General features: G+C 40.3%; 1 protein-coding gene across 5 annotated transcripts in view; it reads right to left on the minus strand.

Annotated features, from left to right (window-relative positions):
- Pcmtd1 (protein-L-isoaspartate (D-aspartate) O-methyltransferase domain containing 1) overlaps nucleotides 1-23351 on the minus strand; it is a 61748-nt gene that overhangs the window by 19324 nt on the left and 19073 nt on the right. For 2 of the 5 annotated variants that reach the window (XR_003378236.1, XM_005362239.3), the window contains exons 2-3: nucleotides 12977-13400; nucleotides 2652-2754 (exon numbers count right to left, since the gene is read on the minus strand). The exons of 1 other annotated variant lie outside the window; for it this stretch is intronic. Coding sequence is in view for 1 of the 4 variants with exons in the window: in XM_005362239.3 (XP_005362296.1) it covers nucleotides 2652-2754; nucleotides 12977-13283 (410 nt within the window). In the remaining 3 variants the exon portion in view is untranslated. Of the gene's footprint in view, nucleotides 1-2651; nucleotides 2755-12976; nucleotides 13401-23351 lie in introns of those variants that run through there. 2 more of the 5 variants (XM_026786570.1, XM_026786569.1) reach the window with 1 other exon arrangement.

The raw sequence follows: 23351 nt of genomic DNA on the forward strand, positions 1-23351 counted from the left end.
TTCAGTTCCTGCCCTGACTACCTTCAGTGATGGACTGTAAGCAGAAATACACCCTTTACTTCCCAGGTTGGTTTTGGTCATGGAGTTTATCACAGCAATAGAAACCTGAATACAAGACCAGTGCCTAAGATGTAAAATAAAATTGCCCCCACTGTCTTCTTTTGAATGATTTAGTTTCTAAAACACGCTGTAAGCATTTAGTTAATAGGTATCAATGGCAGGGATTGGTTTAAAAACATGTATAACAGTAACAATTTTTTTATTTTTTGCGAGAGAGGAGCTGAATAGGTATCCCAGTGGATAAGATACCTGCCATCAAGTAAGGGCTTAAGTTTGTACCCCAAAAGACCATGTAAGAAACCTGGCATGGCAGCAGGCACTTAGCTAAGTAAATGAGCTTCAACTTGAGAGATCCCATCTAAAACATACAGATAAGGAGCAATGAAGGAAGGAGACCCCACATCAATCTCTGGCCTCTACACATGCATATACACCTCCATGTCCAAACTCGCAAACAAGTATATAGACTGCGCGCACCCGCACACACACGCACACACACCAAACAATGAGACATCCAAATAGCATTCAAAATGATTTGTTATGAATTAAAGTATACAAAATAAAAAAAATCATTGCGTGTTTTACTATTATCTAGAACTACTTGTTTAGTGACTTGTCTTCCTTAAGCCTGTTGTGATTAATGATTAGAAACTGAACCTTCATGTATCAGCAGATGAAATGTATTAATACTATGTAACAGATCTTGCTATAGATTTTGAGCATTTGTTAACGTTACCATTACACTTTCTAAGCTAAAATATATTTTAAAAGTTCTTATGGCCAGATTAATTTTCAATATCAAAAGCCATACTTTGCAGGCAAACAATAAAAAAATCCCATGACTAGATAAAAATTAATCTTGCCCACATCTCAAGACTCAGCAACCACATCAGTCATTAGATAGAAGGAAAATAATGAAGACACAAACAAATTCTAAAGTTTAACCGCAATTTCTTATTAAAGAACTTGGGCTAAAAACTTCAGTTTCTGTTAAATATGTTTCTTTTTTGGAATAAATGCAGTAGATAATTGAAAATGGCTGAGAGTATGAAGCAGGTGCTAATTATTCATTAATAGTTTGGGGGGTTGGAGAGATAGCTCGGTGATTTAGTGCACTTGCTGCTCTTGGGGTTGGACTTTCAGCATCCACATGGCAGCTCACAACTATCTGTAACTCCAGTGCCAAGGGATCTAACACCTTTTCTGAACTCTATGTGCCCCAGGCATGCATATGCTGCACACACAGATATGTAGGCACAACACTCATACATATAAAATAAATCTGAAAATCTAAAACAGTTTTTTTTTCAGCAAACTGATCATTTAACTGGCTGACTTAAATATATTGTTTATTAAAAATAAATAAATAAAGCCTGAGTATCTGCACACCCTCAATCCTGCCCGAAGAGCTGAATAATCTGACTACAGTCACACCTGTGTTGCACAAGCTTGCCTGGACTCCAGGGGCTGCAGATTTTGCTAGGGAGTCTGAGTTTTGTGTTCTTGAACCAGTTCAAGCATCATTCACACCAGGACAAACAAAAACCCACAACAGTGAAGGAGGTAAAAATGAAAGGGCAAAGAGAAGAGGCCGAGGAGCAAAAGAAGGGAAGAAAGGGAAAATACACTCTGTGGATGACAGTCAAGGTGTTCTTGGCTTCTGGATCTCTCCTCTAGGTGTGCTCTCTCAAGATGAAACCCCTTGTGGTGGCCCAGAAACAACCTCTCCAAACACACATGCACATGCACACAGTTTTTCACACTGGCAGTTAGAGCCAGGGATGGGGTGAGAGACCCCTGCCAATAAGCCATGTTTGAAGCCTGGGTCAGTTTCTACACTGAAACCCTGTATAGTGGCTGTGTTTACCTAAGCATATGCTTCCTATCCTTTTAAAGCCTTTTTCTATTGGAATCTATGACCCACACAGAAAAATGACATGCCAAAGCTCTACATGTAGTAGGATATTTTAATTAACGGGCTTTACTCTAGTTCAAGCATAAGAGCCCTTGTTCCATAAAAATGTCAAGGCAGAGATTTAATGTGATTACATGCCAAATCTTCACTTTCACTGCTGGCCAAGCATCAACAGCTATGTAATATGTCTTAGAAAGGGAAACCTGGGAAGAAAACAGTTCAATAAAATGGCTTTCTCAAACACGATCCCACAATGACACACACAGATGTATTTCTACAGCCATTTCTACTAAATCTATTAGGAAGTAACTGAATACTGTAAAGAGAGACCCTTAAATATTGACATACAAATTACGGTACCAACAGAGGACAGACTGTTAAACTACTATGCAGAAGGTTTAAAAACAGTTACAGATAAGTACTGGGAGCACAAAGATTGTGTTTCTCTCCAGAGGATACCCATATGACATTTAATAAGTGAAAGTAAACACATATTATCTATCTGTAATTTAATAAAAAAATTACATGGTAACACCTATTTTTTTTCCCTCATAGTACACAGATGTCTGCAGTATTCACTTAACCAGTATCAAAAAGCTGATACTGGTCAAGAACAGGCATTCTACACATGTTCACTAATCGTTCTCACATCAAAACTACAGGTAGAAATACTTACTTATCAAAGCTATCACTATTTTTGATGAAGCTCTCCAGTTTTTCCTTGGCATATTCCACCACATCTGAATGAAGTTCAATCCCATGATTTATTCCAAAAGGACCTGTAATTGTAGCAGCATTTTTACAAAAATATTAATGATGTGACCCCCCCAAGTTCTAATTTCTGTGCACTTATCTATCATGTACCATTAAGAAAGTGTAAGAAATATGCAAACATGTACTAGTTATATTTTCAAGTCGAATGGAAACCTGCTTACATTGCTTTGGTATAGTAATGTGGAAGGTAGAATTCACCTTTTCTGTGAAGGGAAAGAGGGAGCAAACACAAAAGCAAGAGCGATTATAAGGCTGAAACCTACAGATCTCTAAAGACTGTTTTTTGGCAGGACACTATGATCAAAATAATCACATATCCCCAGGTTTAAGGGGTGGTGGTGTTGCTCTGCGGTTCTGAAACTAGAACCAGACCTTGTCCTAGTCAGCACTCTGTACTCCAGCCCACTGCTTTGCTAAGTAGCTTACTGAAGTCGTTAAGTAGCCCAGGCTAGTCTCTACCTTGTGATTCTCCTGCCTCCACTTCCTGAACAGCAAGGGAAAATACGCATGCAGCTGAAGTTCAAATCTTTACCAAAATCTTTCACTTATCATTTCTTCAAAACCTGATGGTTCTCAAATGTGCAGTGAAGAGGTCCAGCAAACCACATGCTTTTCACATCACACTTCTTTCTACAGATGATGAGAGCTGGAGAGATCTCCCAAGAAAGGGCTGGAGGGGAGGGATTTCTCAGTGTTCCCTATAACTAGCAGGCGAGGCTTACTGAAATGTAGGACCTGACATTTTCTAACGTTACTACAACACATGCTGTGTGCCCACTATCTCACAAAGGCAATACTTGATTGCAGCTGACAATGCAAGCTCTCTTCATTGTCTGTAATGCAATCAACGTGTTGTGCTCTACAGTCTCTTACTATAATCTGAGAGGTTTCTTTCGAAGCTTGTGCTTTTTGTTGTTGTTTTGGTGACAGTCTATGTAGTACCCAACTATTTTTGAAGATTCTCCTGTCTCTGCCACTGCAATGCTGGGATTAAAGGCATGTGCTACTGGGTCCAGATTATCAATTTTCCTTAAGGAATCTGTAACTAGATGTGTCCACTACAGTCTGTCACAATACAATGCCTATCAGACTTGTCTCTACTAACCTCTAAGAACTTTAAAGTCACAAGAAACAGTCAATTACAAATGATCAAATTTAGATGTTTCAAGAGTACAAAAAACTAAAACAAAATATTCACATAGTCTTCAACCCAAATATCAAATGTATATAATGCTTTCTCATGCTAGATTGCCACAACATGCTTTTCAGTTGTTTTAAAAAACAGAAAACTGATTTTTACCTAGAGATGTATTTAGACAAGCATCTTAATGAAAGAGAATCTGACTTAGCAAACAAAATACAGATTAATTTTTTTCCAGTTTGGTGGAGTTTTGTTTTGTTTTAGGGGTTGGGTGTGGTGCCAAGACAAGGTTGTACAGAAAGCCCAGGCTGGCACTGAACTGTTATGCAATGGAGAATGATCTCATGGGCTGGTCCTGTCATGACCTCTCAAGCAACGGGATTACATCAGCATGCCAACTAACCTAAAATATTATGTTTTTAAAAGTGGACAAGGTGAAGCAATCCTAAGCACTTCTTTTGTTTCCTTACTTATACACTGGTCAGCTTCCAACTGACAAGACTTCAGTTCATCATCATTTAGTACTTCCTAATATAATATAGTATATAATTATAATATATAATATAATATATTTATAATATTATAAACAGTAAACTGAAGAATCATTAAAAACAAAAAACCTCCTCCCAAAATTATATATAAACTCCTCTACATGGTAATGTTACTCTTTAACAGATACTCAATCTGAGCATCTTGAGAATTTCAGTTTGCAAAGAAACAAAATACATATGGGAGAAAGTTCAGCATAAAAGCTCAGAGGAAAGTCAAAGTAGATAAAGGAAAGAATATGCTTAAAGTATTTTACAAGACATGGAAATGGCTTTGTGCAATCTAAACAATAAGATAATAAGAATACAAGTATTTGCTTTAAACGTTGTTCAAGTTAAAGCTGCCTTGCAGACAGTCACCTATAATGGAATCTCGTGAGTGGAAGTTTTGGCTGGTGTTCTCCTCTACCTGTCAGAAAATAGTGCTTTTAAAACGGCAGTCATCAGTAATTGAAATTGTTTAAAAGTAGTCTTCACCTTGTTCTCCTGATCTGTCTAGATACGGGAGAACATGCCCAGCTCAGTTTGAGTGATTCTTAAAGTTGATCTGGACCGTTCAAATCTCCGTGCTCATTTGTAAAGTAATTCCAAAAGTTAACAACTATTAATATAAAAGATTTTTGGCTAAACCTTAATATTTACCATAAGGGGAAATGCCTGAGTTGATTATTTGGTTTCTATGAAACAAATATAAAGTAAATGATATTAAAGTATACATTAAAATACCTTTTAAAAATTATTAATAACTCTAGTTATGTAAGATAAGACTTTAGAAAGTGTAAATAATTCAACTTATAGATCACAACAGGTAAAAAGTGAACTATGAAAAGCATAATCTGTCAAACCATAAACAGTCTCATTTAGTAGCTCCTGCACGTAATTCTAGTACCTGGAAAGTGACAGCAAGAAGATCAGGAGGTCAAGGTCGCTGTTTAGCCAAGAGTGATATTTGAGCAAGCTGTGTAAAGATGTGTTGCTGTTTACCTTACCTTCCAGAGGCACCCAATTGGTTTATAAATGATCCATAGCTAGACAAGAGAAGTTAGGCAGGACTTCTGGGCAGAGAAGAAACTCTGGATGAATTTAAATTGTGTTAATGCCAGTTTGTATGGTACCTTTAAAATTTTATGTTTTCAGGGGGAAAAAAAAAACGGAACAGACACCAATACAGACATGCAGCTTAGGTGATCCAGTCTCTCAGAATGCCTCTGCTACAACGTCCTCAAAATTCCATACCCAGAATAACTTCAAACAGGTTAGCTGAGATAGTACAGCCTCACAGACTACTCCAGTCAGGACTTCAAATAAGTCCCATCACACTGAGAGTGGATAGCAGCTAGCTCTCCCAAGACTTGACCATTATCTTAATTTTCTCAGAGTCCCTAAAGGATGTTGTTGTCCCCAGGCAACAGGAAGTTCTTTTAAGAACATGATGTTCACATTACCAAGAGGTGGAGTGACTGGTTTTTTGTCATTCAGTGGGTTATGGATGTTTATCACCTTTTGGAGGATTGGGTGAAAGTTACTACCGGTCATGACGAAAGAAAAAAGACTAAGCAAAGATGGTAGAGTTAGGGACCTCTTTCTGAAAAGATTTTTAAAAGGGGGATATAGGAATGATAGGATAAAAGGTTAGATTATTGAAACTTACTTTTAAACTAAAAAGAAACTATTAATCTCAAATATTTTACATCGGTACAGATTTTTGTATTTGACACAATTTAAGGCTATTTTTGTTTCAACTATATGTTTCTATTCTTAGAAAATTTTTATACATTAATACAAAACTAAGGCTATTTCTGTTAGAACATACTGTATATATGTTTCTACTCTAGCTTAAGACATTGTATATAGGCAACTCATTTAAAAATTTAATGTAAAATTCTAGTCCTTGAAAGTTATTGTTGCAAAATGTTTAGGAAAAAATAAGAAATGTAAAATTAGTAGTTAATCTATAACAATCAAACTTGCAGTCACCTTAGGTATTTTTTTCAGGGTCAAACAGATATATTTTAGATAGATAGGTGGTCTTCAAACACTTCAGAAATCTACAGAATATGGCATTTAAGATATTTTAATAACGTAAGGCTTTTCATGACAATGAGATACATCTGTTTCTGACAGCACCAATCTACTGCAGAGAAGATGACGGCAATGAAAAAGTTTGCTTTCTTTTTTTAAATCAATTTATTTTTTAATAATTATTTATTTATTATGTATACAATATTCTGTCTGTGTGTATGCCTGCATGCCAGAAGAGGGCACCAGACCCCATTATAGATGGTTGTGAGCCACCATGTGGTTGCTGGGAATTGAACTCAGGACCTTTGGAATAGCAGGCAATGCTCTTAACCTCTGAGCCATCTCTCTAGCCCCAAGTTTGCTTTCTTGATGGCTGACAGTATGCTGTCTAAACTGTCTTCTCTAGGTTTGCGAAGTCTCATGAAAAGGTCCTAGAATTTCCCAGTAACATCTTGAAAGGCACTAGACTCTTCTAAGTCTATTGATATAATCACTACTTCCTTTTAGTTACTGTTACTTGAGACAGTGCTTCATGAGGTTTTCTGTTATTGTTTTTATTAGCTTTTCTAGGCAGCTTCTCATTGTAGTCCAGGCTGGCTTTGATATCTTGAATTTGCTATGTAACTGAGAATTTTCTTAAATTAATGTTTCTCCTGTCTACTTCACATACACAATATACGCAGCTTCAGATGTGGACCCAAATTTCTTTTAACAAAATCTATTTTGCCAGGATTCATTTTCTTTGGTTTTTTTTTTTTTCTTCCTTTTTTGTGAGACAGGCTCTTGTAATGTAGCTCAGGCTCGTCTTGAACTTTAATCCTGATCTGGGCTGGGATTACAGGAACCACTACAATGCCCACCTTATATTTACTGCACCTGAAGGCAACCATGGCCATCAATGACCGACTCAACTGAAATGTGAATTTACTGAGCAGAACGAAGAAGAGCTAATGAAAGCCTTCTTATGGTTCTCTATTGGGTATTCTCAGTTGGTACAGGATCTAAAGTAAATACTTCATGAAGATGATGACAGAAATTGCAAATTATGACAAAATATTAGTGTAAGCAAATCTTACAAATCAATGTATTAAGACTCAAAACTAATTTAATATAAAATCTTTGCAGCACATTAAATATTTTCTTTTCATCTGTGAAACAATTTTTCTTCTTGCTTCAAGTCAACACATCCATCACATAGACATTATTTGAAAAAAAAAAATCAAGGTGCCCTTGGGGCTTTATGTTACTGTGGAAGTGGAGAGGTCACTGAAGTAAATGAAATTTTTTTTTTAAAAAAAAAGCTTTTTAAAAGCATGCTTTTTGATACTTCGAAGTTTTGGGCCCTGGAAATGAGTCTGCTGCCTCTTCAACAGCTTAAGATTAAAGAGGCTGATACTCAATTCTGTACCTTGAGTAGTTTAGAAGAAAACTCCATCTCTCAGCAAGAAGGGAAACAGGAAAAAAAGAATATAATGAAACTCTTGTGTTGTGTGGAAAAACCAAGAGAAGGACTAAGTTGAAGACAGGGTAAATTTTTATACACACTGAAGAATAGGATGTGGCGTGCCTAGGATGAAGACAGGAGTACTGTCCAACGTCCACGCCCAGGCCTGGGTAGGTACACCCTAAAGCTGTGGAAATTCATGGATACTCAAAAGAGAATTCTATCCTTCACTACAGGCTAAAGTCAAAGAAATTAAAACACAAAATGAACAAGGCAATTACAGAAACAACAGAAGATCTGGAAATTAGACACTGAAGAAGAGGGGGAAGCGGTGCTATAACACACTGCCTTCGGGATATGGCACGTCCTGGCCTGACAATCATCAACACACAGCAGCTGTGGATATGCAGGCACAAGATCTATATACGACTGCTCCTGCTACCATTATGTTATGGGGGAGGGGGGAGGGAAGTGCTCCTGAGGCCCCAACCCTCCCGGATGAGCTATTGGCAGGGAACGGTTGTCATTTTTTTCATTGGTGTAGCCACTGCAAAGTTCCCCATGTACCAGTAAGTAGATCCTACTGTGCTCACACACTTAACCCAAAAGTTTCCACACTTAAAATCAGTGTGTGTGTGGGGGGGGGGGGAGAGAAATAAAGACAAATAAGGGAAAATTAATGAAAAGAAGGAGCTCAACAGAAGCAGAAGAGAGGGTTGTGAAGGAAAGAATGAATACAATAGATTGCATGAATCTCTCTCAAACACACACACACATACACACACACACACACACACGTACATACAGGTAAAATTCCAAGAATGGAACATGCTAACTCTGTCAGAAGGCAGACTCAAACAGAAAGTGTAGACCAGTTCCAGAGAAGACAAAAACCTCCCTGCAGAAAAACTCTGCCTCTACTTGACCTATTCATTCAGCCCAACACTGAATCCAGAATCCAGCCTAAGGACAACTGTACCACAAGTTGTGAGCTTTGATACTACAAGACTTGTTCATAAATTCTTTCACACATAGGGAAACAAATAAAAATTTCTGAAAGTATCTATTCTAATCTACCGGTAGTTATGTTCTGTCAAGTTCAGCAGGTACAGATAAACACCAAACCACTGTCCCTAGGGATGTGTGTGTGTGACAGAGAGAGATATTAAAATTTTACATATTAAAACTCATCCTGGAGAGAGAGAGAGAGAGAGAGAGAGAGAGAGAGAGAGAGAGAGAGAGATTAAAATCTTACATATTAAATCTCATCCTGGTCGAATTCACTTAATTTTACAGCTAAAAGGAGCTCAGAATGTGACTTACCTAAGAGCCCCAGGGACTGCTGCCGGACTTAGGACTGAAGCTTTGCTCACTGGCCTCAGGACAATGCAGTTTCTTGCCCAGCACAAGCAAGGGAAGAGAGGTCAGCCCTGCCACACTTCTGCTAAAAACACACAACAGGGACTCAAGATCTCTGCTTCTATGCACAATTGACACCAAAAGCAGCAGTGCACTCGTGAGGTCACAAGAATGCTGTTCTCATAGGGGCTACAAAAGCACTGCTGCACTCGTGAGCTAGAAAAGCATTGCATTCGCCAAGCCGTGGTGGCACAAGCCTTAAATTTTAGCACTAGGAAGGCAGAGGCAGGTGGATCTCTGTGCATTTGAGGACAACCTGGACTACAAAACAAGTTCCAAGAAAGCCAGAGCTGTTAGGAAAAACCCTGTTTCAAAAACCAAGCGTTACATTTATGGGGCTACAAAAGTACTGCATTCATAGGGGGTGGGGAGACCAAAAGGAGTGCACTCATCTGCTTTATAACTAAATTTAATCAAACAAAGAAATCCTCAGAATTGACAAAAAGCAAGAAAGAGCCATTTCCTATACAGGTGATCCACATTGGGGAAATGTTAATTCCAAAGATACTCACGCAGGTGAACTATTTGGAAAACTTTCCTATCACTGAGATTTCCGCACACTTTGTAACAGTGTTTAATGTAATAAAACTAGAGAAGCAATTACTCTGAAAATGAATTATTGCACGGTATGTTATCCGCATACTCTTTGCTGCTATTATTACTGTAAATGACAGCAGTAATAACCATAAAGGAAATCACCAGCATACCAACCTTTAGAGGCAGCAGCAATAAAATGCATGGATGACTCAATATGCTACCAGAGACACACAGTCACGTTCAGTGATGCTCTAGTCACAAAGCAGGCAAATGGAACCAGTCTAGACGTCCATCAACTGATAAACAGATAACAAAAGCATGATACACAGTGGACTGTTATCCAACTGCACAGAAAAATAAAATCTGCAGAAAAATGGATGAAACTAGAGAAAGTATAAAGCAAGGTAGCCCAGGATCAGAAAGAAATGCTGTGTTCTCTTGTATACGGGACTCTTAGTTTCTAACGCTACATCTATGCACCTAGGTAGAATAAAGGCTCCAAAACCAGGAAAGGGGCCCATGAGACAGGAAATAGGAGGTTTTCAGAGGGAAGTAGAGAAGACAGCAGAACACATGAGATACTAAACTGAAGAGAGAATGTTGATGGAACAGCGCACAGTGGGGAAAGAAATGGCAGGAGCAAAATCAACCCAAACAAAGTAGGTATGAAAATGCCAGAAAAAGTCCCTTACTTTAAAAACTAATTTTTAAAGTTAAAAAAAGGAAGAACCATGCTAATAATGTAATAAAGGGTGTTAGGGCGGAAAACAAGATGCACAGATACCTACATAGGACAGAGTGAAGGGTGCACAGCAAGGCACTTTGACAGCTTAAGTGTAATAGGTCTAAGAGACAACATCCTCAAGGGATTTGTTAACAACCAAAAGCAAGTCACTTATCAGGAATGATCTTCATAATGACTAATTAGACTTTATTTTTAAAAAATTTATTATTTTTTCCTAGAGAAGCTAAATAAGGAGAACCCAAAGAAAAACATATAGGCATCCTCCTGAATATTAACCTTCATCAGGCGATGAAAGGAGACAGAGACAGAGACCCACATTGGAGCACCCATCATAATTCTCAAGGTCCAAATCAGGAGCAGAAGGAGAGAGAGCACGAGCAAGGAACTCAGGACCGCAAGGGGTGCACCCACACATGGAGACAATGGGGATGTTCTATTGGGGAACTCACCAAGGCCAGCTGGCCTGGGTCTGAAAAAGCCTGGGATAATGCCGGACTCGCTGAACATAGCAGGCAATGAGGACTACTGAGAACTCAAGAACAATGGCAATGGGTCTCTGATTCTACTGCACGTACTGGCTTTGTAGGAGCCTAGGCAGTTTGGATGCTCACCTTACTAGACCTGGATGGAGGTGGGGGTTCCTTGGACTTCCCACAGGGCAGGGAACCCTGATTGCTCTTCGGGCTGAGGAGGGGGGGGACTTGATTGGGGGAGGGGGAGGGAAATGGGAGGCGGTGGCGGGGAAGAGACAAAAATCTTTAATAAATAAATAAATTAAAAAAATTGAAGATAAAAAATTATTATTTTTAATTGATGTTTTGTCTGCATGTATGCCTTGTGGGAGGGTGTCAGATCTTGGAGTTACAGACAGTTGTCAGTTGTCATGTGGGTGCTGGAAATCAAACCTGAGTCCTCTGGAAGAGCAGTCAGTGCTCTTAATCTCTGAGCCATTTCTCCAGCCCAGGTTCAGATTCTCAGAAGGGAGGTGTGGCTTGGTGGTTGAGTAAATGCATGTATAGCATACACCAGCCCTAAGTTTAAGCCGCACCTAACAGAGATGGAAATACACATCCGCTGACACAGATACAGCACTGAGTGTCAGTGAGGATGCTGAAGACCAAACCCTTCTCCCATGTAGGCAGGAATGTAAAAAACAGAACACTCAGGCCACACAAGTTTGGCTATGTCTTAAAAAGGTAAATATAATTTTACCTTCAGCCCAACAATTCTAGTTCTAAGATCTGCTCAAGAGAAAAAAGTAATCCACATGAAGTTGCTCCAAGATTACCATGACAGTACTCCAAATAACCAAAAACAGTAGCTAAAACACCAGACAATTGTGAATTATTACCCAGTCAGACTCCAGCATGTGAACTGTGAAGCTACAGATAAGAGACAGAAACGAGATGCAAAAGAATACTGTGTGATGCCGCTGCTATTAAAGGTCCAGAAAGGCAATCTGTAGGAGCAACTGAATGCCAAGGTTATGGGAGGAGCCAAGAGTAGATACAAGTGAATATAACAGAGGTTCTTAAGGATTAAATTGTGACAAAGTTTACAAACTCTACAGTTTTATTAAACATCCAAGTTAGCAACCTAAAATGTGTAAACTTGCGGCTGGAGAGATGGCCTGGGTGACAGTACTGGGTGCTCTTCCAATTCCTTCCCAGCACCCACTGGCAGCTCATAACCAGACACCAGTGTCTGGTCCAACAGACCCCAAATATGCCACAATTGCTTTCTCTGTTATTTCCCCAGTCTCTTGCTTTGACTCACCAGGCCACATGTTTAACTCCCACACTCCTGTCTACAAGACTGACACAATTACCTTTCCATTTAAAGTGGGACACTGATAAAACGGTCAAAAATTAAATATCACTACAAAGAACACATTGCATCTCCCAATACTCCTGAGCTTCTTGCCTACCAGTTGTTTTCTTGGGGTGGGGGGGTGTCTCATGTTTCTTAGACTGGCCTCAAACTCACTATGTAGTATGTTACTAAGGATGACTTCGATTTCTGATTCTTCTACCGCCGTGTTAGTATGTGAAGTACTGGGTCAAAACCAGGGTTTTGTGCATGCTAGGTAAGTAAGAATCCTACCAACTGAGCTATAGACCCAGGCCCAGTTGCTTGATTTCAAATACTGACAGACTGCTATATCTACTGTAACTAGACAGAAAAGTATGAGAGATGACCAATCATTAGGTTCAGGGCTGGGAAAGAGAAGACTACAACTATGTGTTTCCACACCTAGGCTTTAAACAGATACATTCAGACATACTAGGTACAGTTACAAACACTGTAGGTCATGAAGAGCCACGCAAACTCAGCTCACTTTATAAATAGAAATTTACAAAAATAAAATTACCTAAAATTAAGCCCACCATTGTACTTAAATATCCGGTTCCACTTCCCAGGTTAAGAAATGATAATCCTGGTTGAAGTTTCAAAGCTTCCATAACTTCAGAATAAATGCAAGGTGCGGACAAGTGTATGTTCCCGTGCTTCCAGGCTAAGTCTTTGTACGCATTGTCTCTGTAGCCTTCCAGATAGTAATCTCCGCGGTCAATGGCTCTGAAGGCTTGCTCTACTCTTTCAGTGCGGATGTACTGAGCTTCTTTAAGGTTATCAATTAAGTCATCATTATCTTCCCCAGCACTCACAGCTCCTCCCATGACAGTATTCAAATCAAATCATAAGTTAAAATGTATCGGAATTAGTAGAAAATGGCTTCCAATAATGTGTGCTTTTTCTTTTTAATATTGAACTTGATTTCCAAAAATAAATTAAACCTGGAAAAGAGTAAAAATAAACAAGTTTAAATTAATATGTATTATGATATTTTCCATGAACATATTCTGTTCCAGTCACAGTGTCAAAACAATCTAAATATACTATTTCACTTAATTCTTGTAATTATGGAAATTAGAAAAGTGGGGCTGGGAATTTAAATTAACTACATGGTGACCATGATCACATATCCAGAGATTAACTGATCAAACTTACATGCAATTTAAAATTCACTTAGTAAACTTAGTCAGAATCCATGTGCTTAACAGCTCCCTGCGGCAGCTCTTACGGGCAGCTGTCAGGTGGCTGGCTTATAGGACAGTGCTGATCTGGAGAATGAGACGGTAGCATTTCAGGATCAGGCCTTTCCGATTCAAAGTATGGCTCTAAACCACTGAGTAAGAAGAGTAATTCTATTAAGAGTAATCCTAGTTTAATGACTTAAAATTCCTGACCTTGGAAGCTAATAATTTTACACGGTGTACATTTTAAATATTTAATGTAATAAGATATTTAATTAAATATTAATTCTAATAATATATATTACCTAAATGCTAAACATAAAATGCAAAAACAAAAAGGAGCCAGGCATGGAGACAATGCCTTTTTTTAATTACACCACTAAGAAAGCAAAGGATAAAGGTTCATGAGCTCAAGGCCAGCCTAGGTCCCAAATTATAAAAGCCAGATTCACTGTTTTAACACATGCACAAACACAATCACTGCTCTGATAATTTTGTTATAATAAATATTGACACTATTAGTTTTTATTAACAAGTTTAATGTTTAGCACTGGAACACCATGCACACAAATGCTTAAAAATAAAAATTAAAATTAAAAAAAACTCTTGAAAGGAATGTCTAGATGCTTAAGATATAAAGGTTTCCAGAATGAGACTTCTGGAAGTTAACAGCAGACTGACATCTCTTCCTTGCAGTAACACTACACAGAACAATCTCTGTGGGAAAAGGATACTGGACCCTCTTTTCATTAGGGTGACAGAGGTGGGGCAAGGACCATTTATCTCATCATGAATCTGAATAAATGACACCTGAATGAATACTTCAACATCTTTCAAACAATGAGGACACCATGTAGGGTGACCCTGCCCTCTGGTGAGAGAGTTCCTTAGTGACTCTGAGGGCACAGAGCCCCAGATTGACCTCCTACTTTAACAAGAACAGGGGTTAATACTGCCAGGGTCGGCTGGCATCACTTCTTTGGGAACACAAGTTTTTAAGTTTCACTTCCTTCCTTGCCTGGCATTCACAATTCAGAAACTGACCCACGAGTGTCTCTGAATTGATTATACTCATGACTGTATACAACTTACATAGTATATTTAGTATGATGTATTAAAATTCTCTATCAAGATCAACTCAGATGTCCACTCAAAGATGCTAGTGTTTGAATGAAAATGTCCCACACAGATTCACAAAGACTGGAACTACTGAGAGTGTGGCCTAGTTAGAGGAAGTGTGTCACTGGGAATGGGCTTTGAGGTTTCAGATGCTCAAGCCAGGCCCAGCGTCTCTCTCTTACAGACCACCTGCCCATCCAGGTGTAGAACTCTCAGCTACCTCTCCAGCACTATGCCTGCCTGCGTCCTACCATGCTGATAATGGAGTAACATCTGAACTATAAGCCAGTCCCAATCAAATGTTTTCCTTTATAAAAGTTGTCATTGTCGTAGTGTCTCTTCATAGCCAAAGAAACCCGAACTAGAACACCTAACCACCTGGGGAAGCCAGAAGACATCAGATCCCTTGCAGCTGGAGTTACAGGTAGATATGAGTCACCCTGACATGGGTGCAAAACTTGGGTCCTTAGGAAGAATAGAAAGTATCTTAAACACTGAACCATCTCTCCAGTTCCCAGGTTTTACTTTTAAAGTGACATAATCTCTAAGTACATCTGAAAAGCCCAAGAATAAGAATACAGAAATGTAGGTTCCAGAAATAGGAATGTAGAAATAAAGAAATATAAAGTTGTAAGCCTAGGAGAATGAGAACAGACTGTCAGCAGCTTTCTCAGCAGCTGAAGGATTAATTATTAACAGTGGCTTACTTTGATTTACATCCCACACTTCTGTCTGCATAGCTGAAGCAGCCCTCTGCAAAACCCCTGGCCACTCAGGACCAGCAACTGACGTGAGCTGAGTTAACTTTTAAATGATGGGATGTACCTGACTTTTTGATTGTGCACTGTTCCATACCCCTTCCTGCTACGCAAAACTGAAGTATCAGGGGAGTGTAGAGCTTTGATAAACACCATCAGGAAGAGGCAGAGAGAAGCAATGGGTTAAATACAAACACTAGTCTAACTGAAAAACCCTGTTAATGGAAATTGGTTAAAAAAAAAATTGTATCCGAGTTTTGCCTTGAGATTGTAAAAATTCTTCTGTTCATGCCTAATGCTTGCTTCTTGCTATAAAAAGGGGAGGTTGGAAACAGCCCATGGCCACAGCCACACATGCCCATCTCTGGCTGTGGTCACAGCTATAGCTGGTAAGTTTCTGGTGCTCCATGAAAATTTTTTCTCTTTTTCTAGAATAAAGTGTGCTTCTGGTTCAATAGGTTTTGGTGGTCTGTCCCTCATCTTTACACAACCCCAATACCCAACACATCTGTCAACTTTTTCATTTTGTACTCAAAGAATGAATCACTTCTCATAACAGGAGTTTAAATGACTACATTAGACAGAGAAGCAGTATCTGTTGGTATCTGATGTGGCACTTGCCAAACAATTTTACAAGAGTAGTTTGGATTACAAACATTTAACAAATGACTTGACTGTAAATGATACATTTACCAGATGGGGGAACAATGATTTCCTCAGTATTAGTTCCAAAGCTTAAGAGGCAATCAACCCTTCTTAGTTTATCAAGAAATCTATCCTGTTCAAAATGGTCTTAACCTGCCGGGCGGTGGTGGCGCACGCCTTTAATCCCAGCACTCGGGAGGCAGAGGCAGGTGGATCTCTGTGAGTTCGAGGCCAGCCTGGTCTACAGAGCTAGTTCCAGGACAGGCTCCAAAGCCACAGAGAAACCCTGTCTCTAAAAACCAAAAAAACAAAACAAAACAAAACAAAATGGTCTTAACCAAACAAAAGTTATCTTTACTCACAGCTCACCCCCCTTTTTTCAACAAAGATGTGTGGTTGGTTTGTTTGTGGCCCGCGTGGCAACCTTTGATGCTCGACAAAAGTTCCAGCACTGCAAGACTGCAGACCACACTTCCACAGCACCCTTTACTTTCATTTCTAATGGTTCTCAATATTAATGCCTTTCCCTTTGAGAAATTCTGCATGGGCTTTGGTAAAGGATAAAACTATGTACAATGCTAGCCTCTCTAAACAAAATCATTCTTTGGAAAAAATATCTTTCGGATACCTTCAAAAGGGTTCAATAGGTTACAAGCAAATCTGGCCTAAGCTTAGAGCATTTTAAGGCTCTGGTGTCCCCGTACCCCCTGAACCTCACAGTTCCTGCCCAGGAGACTGGGTCTATGTCATCAGGAGGACAAACCAAAGTTTCTAGAAGCTCAGTAAAGGGGACCCTACGTTATTCTACTGACCATGTCTACCGCCATCAAGGTTGACTGAGACCCACATGGATCCACTACAGCCACGCTCGACTTGCTGATCTCCACACTCTCAAAGAGGATCATCAGGGCAGAGGATGGGAGGCATCCAGGGCCCCGGATCAGACCGCAAGTGACTCTGCTTCCTCAGACCCGGTTCACAATTACCCTGCTTCTGTCGGTCAGTGCGGTGTCCCCTCAAACCCTTCGGTCCAGTGAATCAGAATTGGGAAGTTAATGACCTAGTCACTGGGAGGACTTTGAGCTGAAGTCCCAGAGTTGCTCCCCTTTGGTCCTGGTTCCCAGATTTGTATTTTGACCTGGGTATACTCTATGACCTGTTTGTCACACATTCCCCTTGTTAGCCATGAATCCAAGCAATCATGTAAATGCAATTTTTCAAAGATTTCCTTCTATGTATGTCCTGGTCACATAGAGAGGACCCAATAGCAAACAAACTGGGAAGGGACCAAGGATTTTTACTGTAAATCCTGGGACTGTGTGTCCACCGGACACATCTAAAGGCCAGCTGCAAGATCAGGTGACCTAATTTTCATAAAAAAGAGTTTCTTCTCCCCAAAGCTACAGAGAAACCCCGTTGCAAAAAAAAAAAAAAGAAGTTTTCTTCCCCTTGGTACCTTGGGTCCTTGAGGAACCCATGGTCATTGTAACCTGCTCAAAATGACTTTTACCACAAAAGGAAAGACAGCCAAACACTGGCAAGAGGGATTAATTTGGGGCACGAGGCTTTATGACAAAAGCAGCCAGCTTGCTCATAGGGATACAGGAAAGCTCTGGGGTATCCGGTTGTAGGTGGTCACCTCAAAACGTTCAGCATTGGGGTCCAACTGAGTGCTGACACCAGTTACTAAACCTTCCCCTGATGACTTGTTCAAAGGATTACTATCACTGTTATTGAAGATAGGAACCAAAGCTTCATTTGCATGTGAGGTCTGCTTAATTAGTGCAAATATCCTTCCTCTGGCTGCAGAAACAAGCGGCCGGCCACTCAGGCTGACCTAAGAGAGTTGGCTGAGAGCCACCCTCCTGAGCCTTTCCTCCTGTTGCAACATTAGGCCCTATAAATGATTTCTCTTCAGGGGCCACCTCTTACCTACTTTCTTAGCCGTGTGGGCTGGTATAAAGAAAGCGGCATCTCAGACAGCAGAGCAGCGAGTGGTGCAGTGAAGCAAAGAGAAGGCAGTACCTGACAGCCTAAAAGAGGGAGCTGAAGAGTTCAGAAGAGGCTGTGATAAGAACAAGAGGAACAGGATGCAGAGCTGAGGTCTGAAGACAAAAGGCCTTCAGAGGACCCCAGGCCTTGACCGCTGTAGCTGCTCGGATGGGATCTAAAGAAGGCAAACATGCTAGGCCTGTGCAAGATCTGTCATTTATGTAGACATGAGAATCTACTACAACACAGGGACTGCACAAGACATCACCCACCACCACGCATTTCCGTCAAGAGCCCAGGAATACAAGAATACATAATTAGCACCTGAAGAGCTTCCCTTACCAACACAGTTTCTACCCAGGTGCAGAAAAGGGTCTCAGCCAGATGGTCAGTAGCAAGAAGGAAAGTCTACCAACTCAGAGAAACTGCACCATACAAATAAAGGGAGTGGCCGGGCCGTGGTGGCGCACGCCTTTAATCCCAGCACTTGGGAGGCAGAGGCAGGTGGATCTCTGTGAGTTCGAGACCAGCCTGGTCTACACAGCTAGTTCCAGGACAGGCTCCAAAGCCACAGAGAAACCCTGTCTCGAAAAACCAAAAAAAAAAACCAAAAAACAAAACAAAAAAAAAACAAATAAAGGGAGTGGAATCCTGATCTGAGATTAGGATTGGTGAAGTGTCCAGCCTCAATGCAACTTCTACCAAATTCCAAAGCTATTTTCACACACACGAAAGAAAAGCAATCCTAAAATGCATATGGAATCACAAGGTGGCAAAAGTCAAAGAAAGCAATGCTAAGCAGAAAGAGCAATCCAGAAGACCTGATTTCCAAACATACTCCAGCAGCTTCAGTAGGCAAAATAGAATGGCACTGATATAGAACAAGAGAAGAACACAAGGGCCCGAGAAATAAACTTGCACTAATTTTCAATGAACATGTTAACACCACCACACTGAAGTACAATCTCTTCAGTAAACTGTGTTGTGAAAAGTGGGTATCCACACAAAAATTTATATTAGGTCCTTATTTTAGACTACATTCAAAGGTCACTTCTAAGTGGATTAAAAGTTTAACCATAAGGGGCTAGAGAGATGGCTCCATGATTAAGAGCTTACTGAGTTCTGCTCAGGCACCCACATGGCTTCCAACTGCTTTCTACTCTAGCTCCAAGGGCTCTATCTAACACGCTCATATGGCCTCTGAGGAAAAGCTAACATACACATGGAATACTCACAGGAGGACATACATAAATGTAAAAATTAAAATCAAAGATTTAAACATGAGACTGACAAACCATAAAATTACCATAAGAAAAAAATGGAGGAACAAAACATAAGGGCTCCAACTACAATCCCAGCATTCGGGGCACAGAGGCAGGAGGATTATTGTAAGTTTGATCGAGCCTGGTCTACATAGCTAATATCCCAGCCACCATGAGCTGCACAGTGAGAGTTCACTGAAAAGTTTTACAAAGCAAAGAAAATGATAACGAAAAGACAAATGACACACTAAAAGAGAACATTTCAAAGCATCCATCTGAGAAGAGACTAACGGCCAGGAATGCAACTCAGGGGCAAGAAAGAACCCAGCCAGGAAACAGGAGCCAAACTGAGCCTTCTTAGAACACCCAAATATGTCCAACAGGTACATGTTCAGTATGACTCCCCAGAAAAACTCAAAATTACCACAAGGCCATGTAGACCTGTAATCTGAACACTAGGGAGGCTGGCGTGAAAGGATCGCAAGTTTAAGGTCAGTCTGGGCTATCTGGCCAGATCCTATCAAAACACACCCAGAACACAGACACGCACACACCCACACACACACTGCACGCACACACAGAAAACTATACAAACATATATAGGAAGAGAGCACCTCACCTTTGTAACAAGGACTATTATTTTTTTCAAAAAGAGAAAAGGTGCTGATGAGGGAATGGAGAAATAGGAGCCCTAGCACTGCCGGCAGGAATGATAGATAACACAGTCATTTCAGAAAAACTGTAGTGGCTCCTTAGAAAACAGAATTCCCAAATGATCCTGTGGTCCCACTTACAGAGTTAAATTCAAAAGAACTTCAGTCAATACCTGAGTAGGTGTCTGCACTCCCAGTCAGTACCGCAGTATTCAAAGGGTCTATGGGGTACGTGTGTGTCCACCTGAATGTGGGGTACATACCTGCAATGTCACCAATTGGCAGGTGGGGCAGGATGATTAGAAGTTCAACTACATAGTAAATCTGAGGGTAGCCTAGGCTACATGAGACCTTGTCTCAAAATGAAATACTGTTCTCCTACATGTAAACATGGAGGACACTGTGCGATCTAAGTGAGTCAGACACAGGAAAAGAAATGCTGCAAGGTCTTACATTACATGGAATCTACAAGTGTGTTTATTACTAGAGCTAAGGAGGAAGTCCGTGGGAAAATATTGACCAAAGAATTTGACAAAATGATAATGCCCCACTGCATAAAATGATATGTATTATTAAAAACAATGTAGGTCAGTAAGATGGCTCAGCAAGTAAAAAAAGAAAAAAAAACAAACAACCAAAAGAACTTGCTATGGAAGCCTAAAAACTTGAGTTCAGTCTCCAGAATCCATGGGAAAGAAGCCATAAGTGGTGATACAATCTGTACACAGCACTCCTACAACATGACAGGAGGCAGGCATGGAGGACTACAGACTCTCACTGGCCAGTCAGTCCACAGTCCCCAGCACGTAAAGACAGGGGGAAGAACTGACTCCTGAAAATTGTCCTTTGTCTACACACACACACACACACACTAGAGAGAGAGAGAGAAAATCATCATATAGTGAACATACATTCTGTACTACGTATATGAAGTAACCGATCTATCAAATAGCCTGGTTTTAAATAAAAATGGCATATTATAACTGTTATTAATTTCTAAACAACTCCACGGCCTAAGTAAGTACAGGCCATCCTGGCCAGTCATGGCACCGGAGCAATGGGAGGTGGCACTGGGCTGACAAGAAGCAGGAGCTAGAGGAAGACAAGACTTCATCCACATAGGCCTTACTTCCTAGAGGTTCCAAAGCCTCAAAACAGCATTACTAGCAGCAGACCCAATGTCTAAGAATAGGAACCTGTTGGGGACATTTCACATTCAAAGCAGAACAACCCATAGACATAAAGGAACTACTGCTTGCCCATTACAAATAAAAATATTTAATAAAAAAAAACTGTTAAGAAAAAACAAAACGGTCAAAGACAAGTATAACAATTTTATGGTGTTCCTTGTCGGAGGGGGCTGCAGTGGCACTGCTCATGTAGTAGGAACTGTGGAAACCCAGCAGCTGATTTAATGGGACAGTCTCCTCAGGACGGGGTAGGAGGACAGCAGAGGTGAGGAGCTCTACTAGAAACTGAAACCTCCTCAACGACCACAGACAGGAAATGCCGTCCAAAAATAACAGCTAGAGCAAAACCAGAAGCATGTTCATGATCGGTGTAGAAGAAATACCTATAGAACAGGTAAACCCGAGTTCCCTCTAGTGTGTGAGTCAAAAGATACAAACACAAAGAAGCCAGAGAGCTCCAGGCTTATGTCTTTAGCTCCTAAAGGGTTTTCATGAAGCACTGAGACAAAATTGGTAATCGAAGGTCACATGGAGAAACTACAAGGGACATAATAAAGTCATGTGGAGAATAACTTCTTTAGAAATAAATGCATATTTAACAAGAGTCTAGTGCAAAAAAAAAAAAACCCCAAGATCACACAAATAATACTAGAACTTCAGTAATGTTCCTTTTACACTATTATATTACTGTGTATCATTATACAGTCCCTGAAACAGTGAATGTAAACATTTTTATAATATTGACTGACCTGGCTCTAACAGCGTTTCTACAGAAGTGAACAGCAGTGCTCCAGAGCCACTTCTGTTAACTTTCTAGGCACCTACACGCTTCACTTTATTGTTGTTATTATCATGTATGTGGATGCATGTTTGGGACTTCAGAGGACATCTCTTGAGAGCAGGTTCTCTCCATCAACCTGCGGAATCCAGGGACCAAACTCAGGCTGTGCGGCTTTCAAGGCCAGACACTCTTCCTGTTGCACAATCTTGCTGGGCAATACTATATGCTGTTTAAACAGTACTGATAGCACTCTGCTTATCCTGTCAGAGAGCTGAACAAGGACTGGCAATCTTGGAAGTCACTGATGATGTTACCCCCATCTTAGGCTTTTACCATTATATAGTATTGCGTCCTACCTTAAGGATTAATCCAGTAAACCAGGCATTGTGGGAAAGGCTTTTAATCCCAGCACTCTGGAGGCAGAGGCAAGCATGAGAACAGCCTAGTCTACAAAGTGAGTTCCAAGACAGCAAGGGCTAAAGAGAAACCCTGTCTAGGAAAAAAAAAAAAAAAATCAAAGCAAAAAAGCAGAAAAAAAAAAGGTAAGAAAAAAAGATTTAGTCTCAATCTGTTGGAGGTGGTGTACTCCTTCCTTTAATACCAGCAATCAAGGCGGAGGCAGGTAGGCAGGCTAGTCTGGTCTATAGACTGAGTTCCAGGACAGCCAGGGATATGAAGAGAAACCCTATCTCTAAAAACAAAACAAAACAAAACAATTTAATCTTGACTGAACCTTAATCACTTAGCCAGGAGTCTATCTCCCCCCACACCTCCCAACCTCCCCCATCCCTGAAGGAAAGATGGCTTATCTGAAGACATGCTAAGGAGATGAAAAAATGGGGTGGGGGTAACTAGCCTCATAATGAAATGAACTTGGAACTTCCCAAAAGTCCCACTGATGCCATATTCACTGACAAATTTGCGCACGTTTGGAGTTATGGAATCCAGAAAGAGTAATTTTTCCTTCTCTTTCTTTCTATGCCTTTTTCTAAAAGCCAAAGCATCTTTTTCCTGACACTCTGGCCTTTCTTACTCACTCTCCTCACCTCATGCTAAGCACTTAGAACATGCCACGCCTGCTGTCTTGGACCCTAACTCAAAAGTCATGACTTTCTCTCTTCCTTTTTTCCACCTCCCTCCTTTCCACAGCTGTAAGATTTGCAGCTCATCTGTACTGTTGTTTTACCTCAAACACTAGTAAAATGGTCCCCAAGCTTCCAAGTCCATTTTTTTTTTTTTTGGTTTTTTTTCGAGACAGGGTTTCTCTGTGGCTTTGGAGCCTGTCCTGGAACTAGCTCTGTAGACCAGGCT

The sequence above is a fragment of the Microtus ochrogaster genome, linkage group LG5 (assembly GCF_000317375.1).
Source record: "Microtus ochrogaster isolate Prairie Vole_2 linkage group LG5, MicOch1.0, whole genome shotgun sequence".
NCBI classification, from domain to species: Eukaryota; Metazoa; Chordata; class Mammalia; order Rodentia; family Cricetidae; genus Microtus; species Microtus ochrogaster.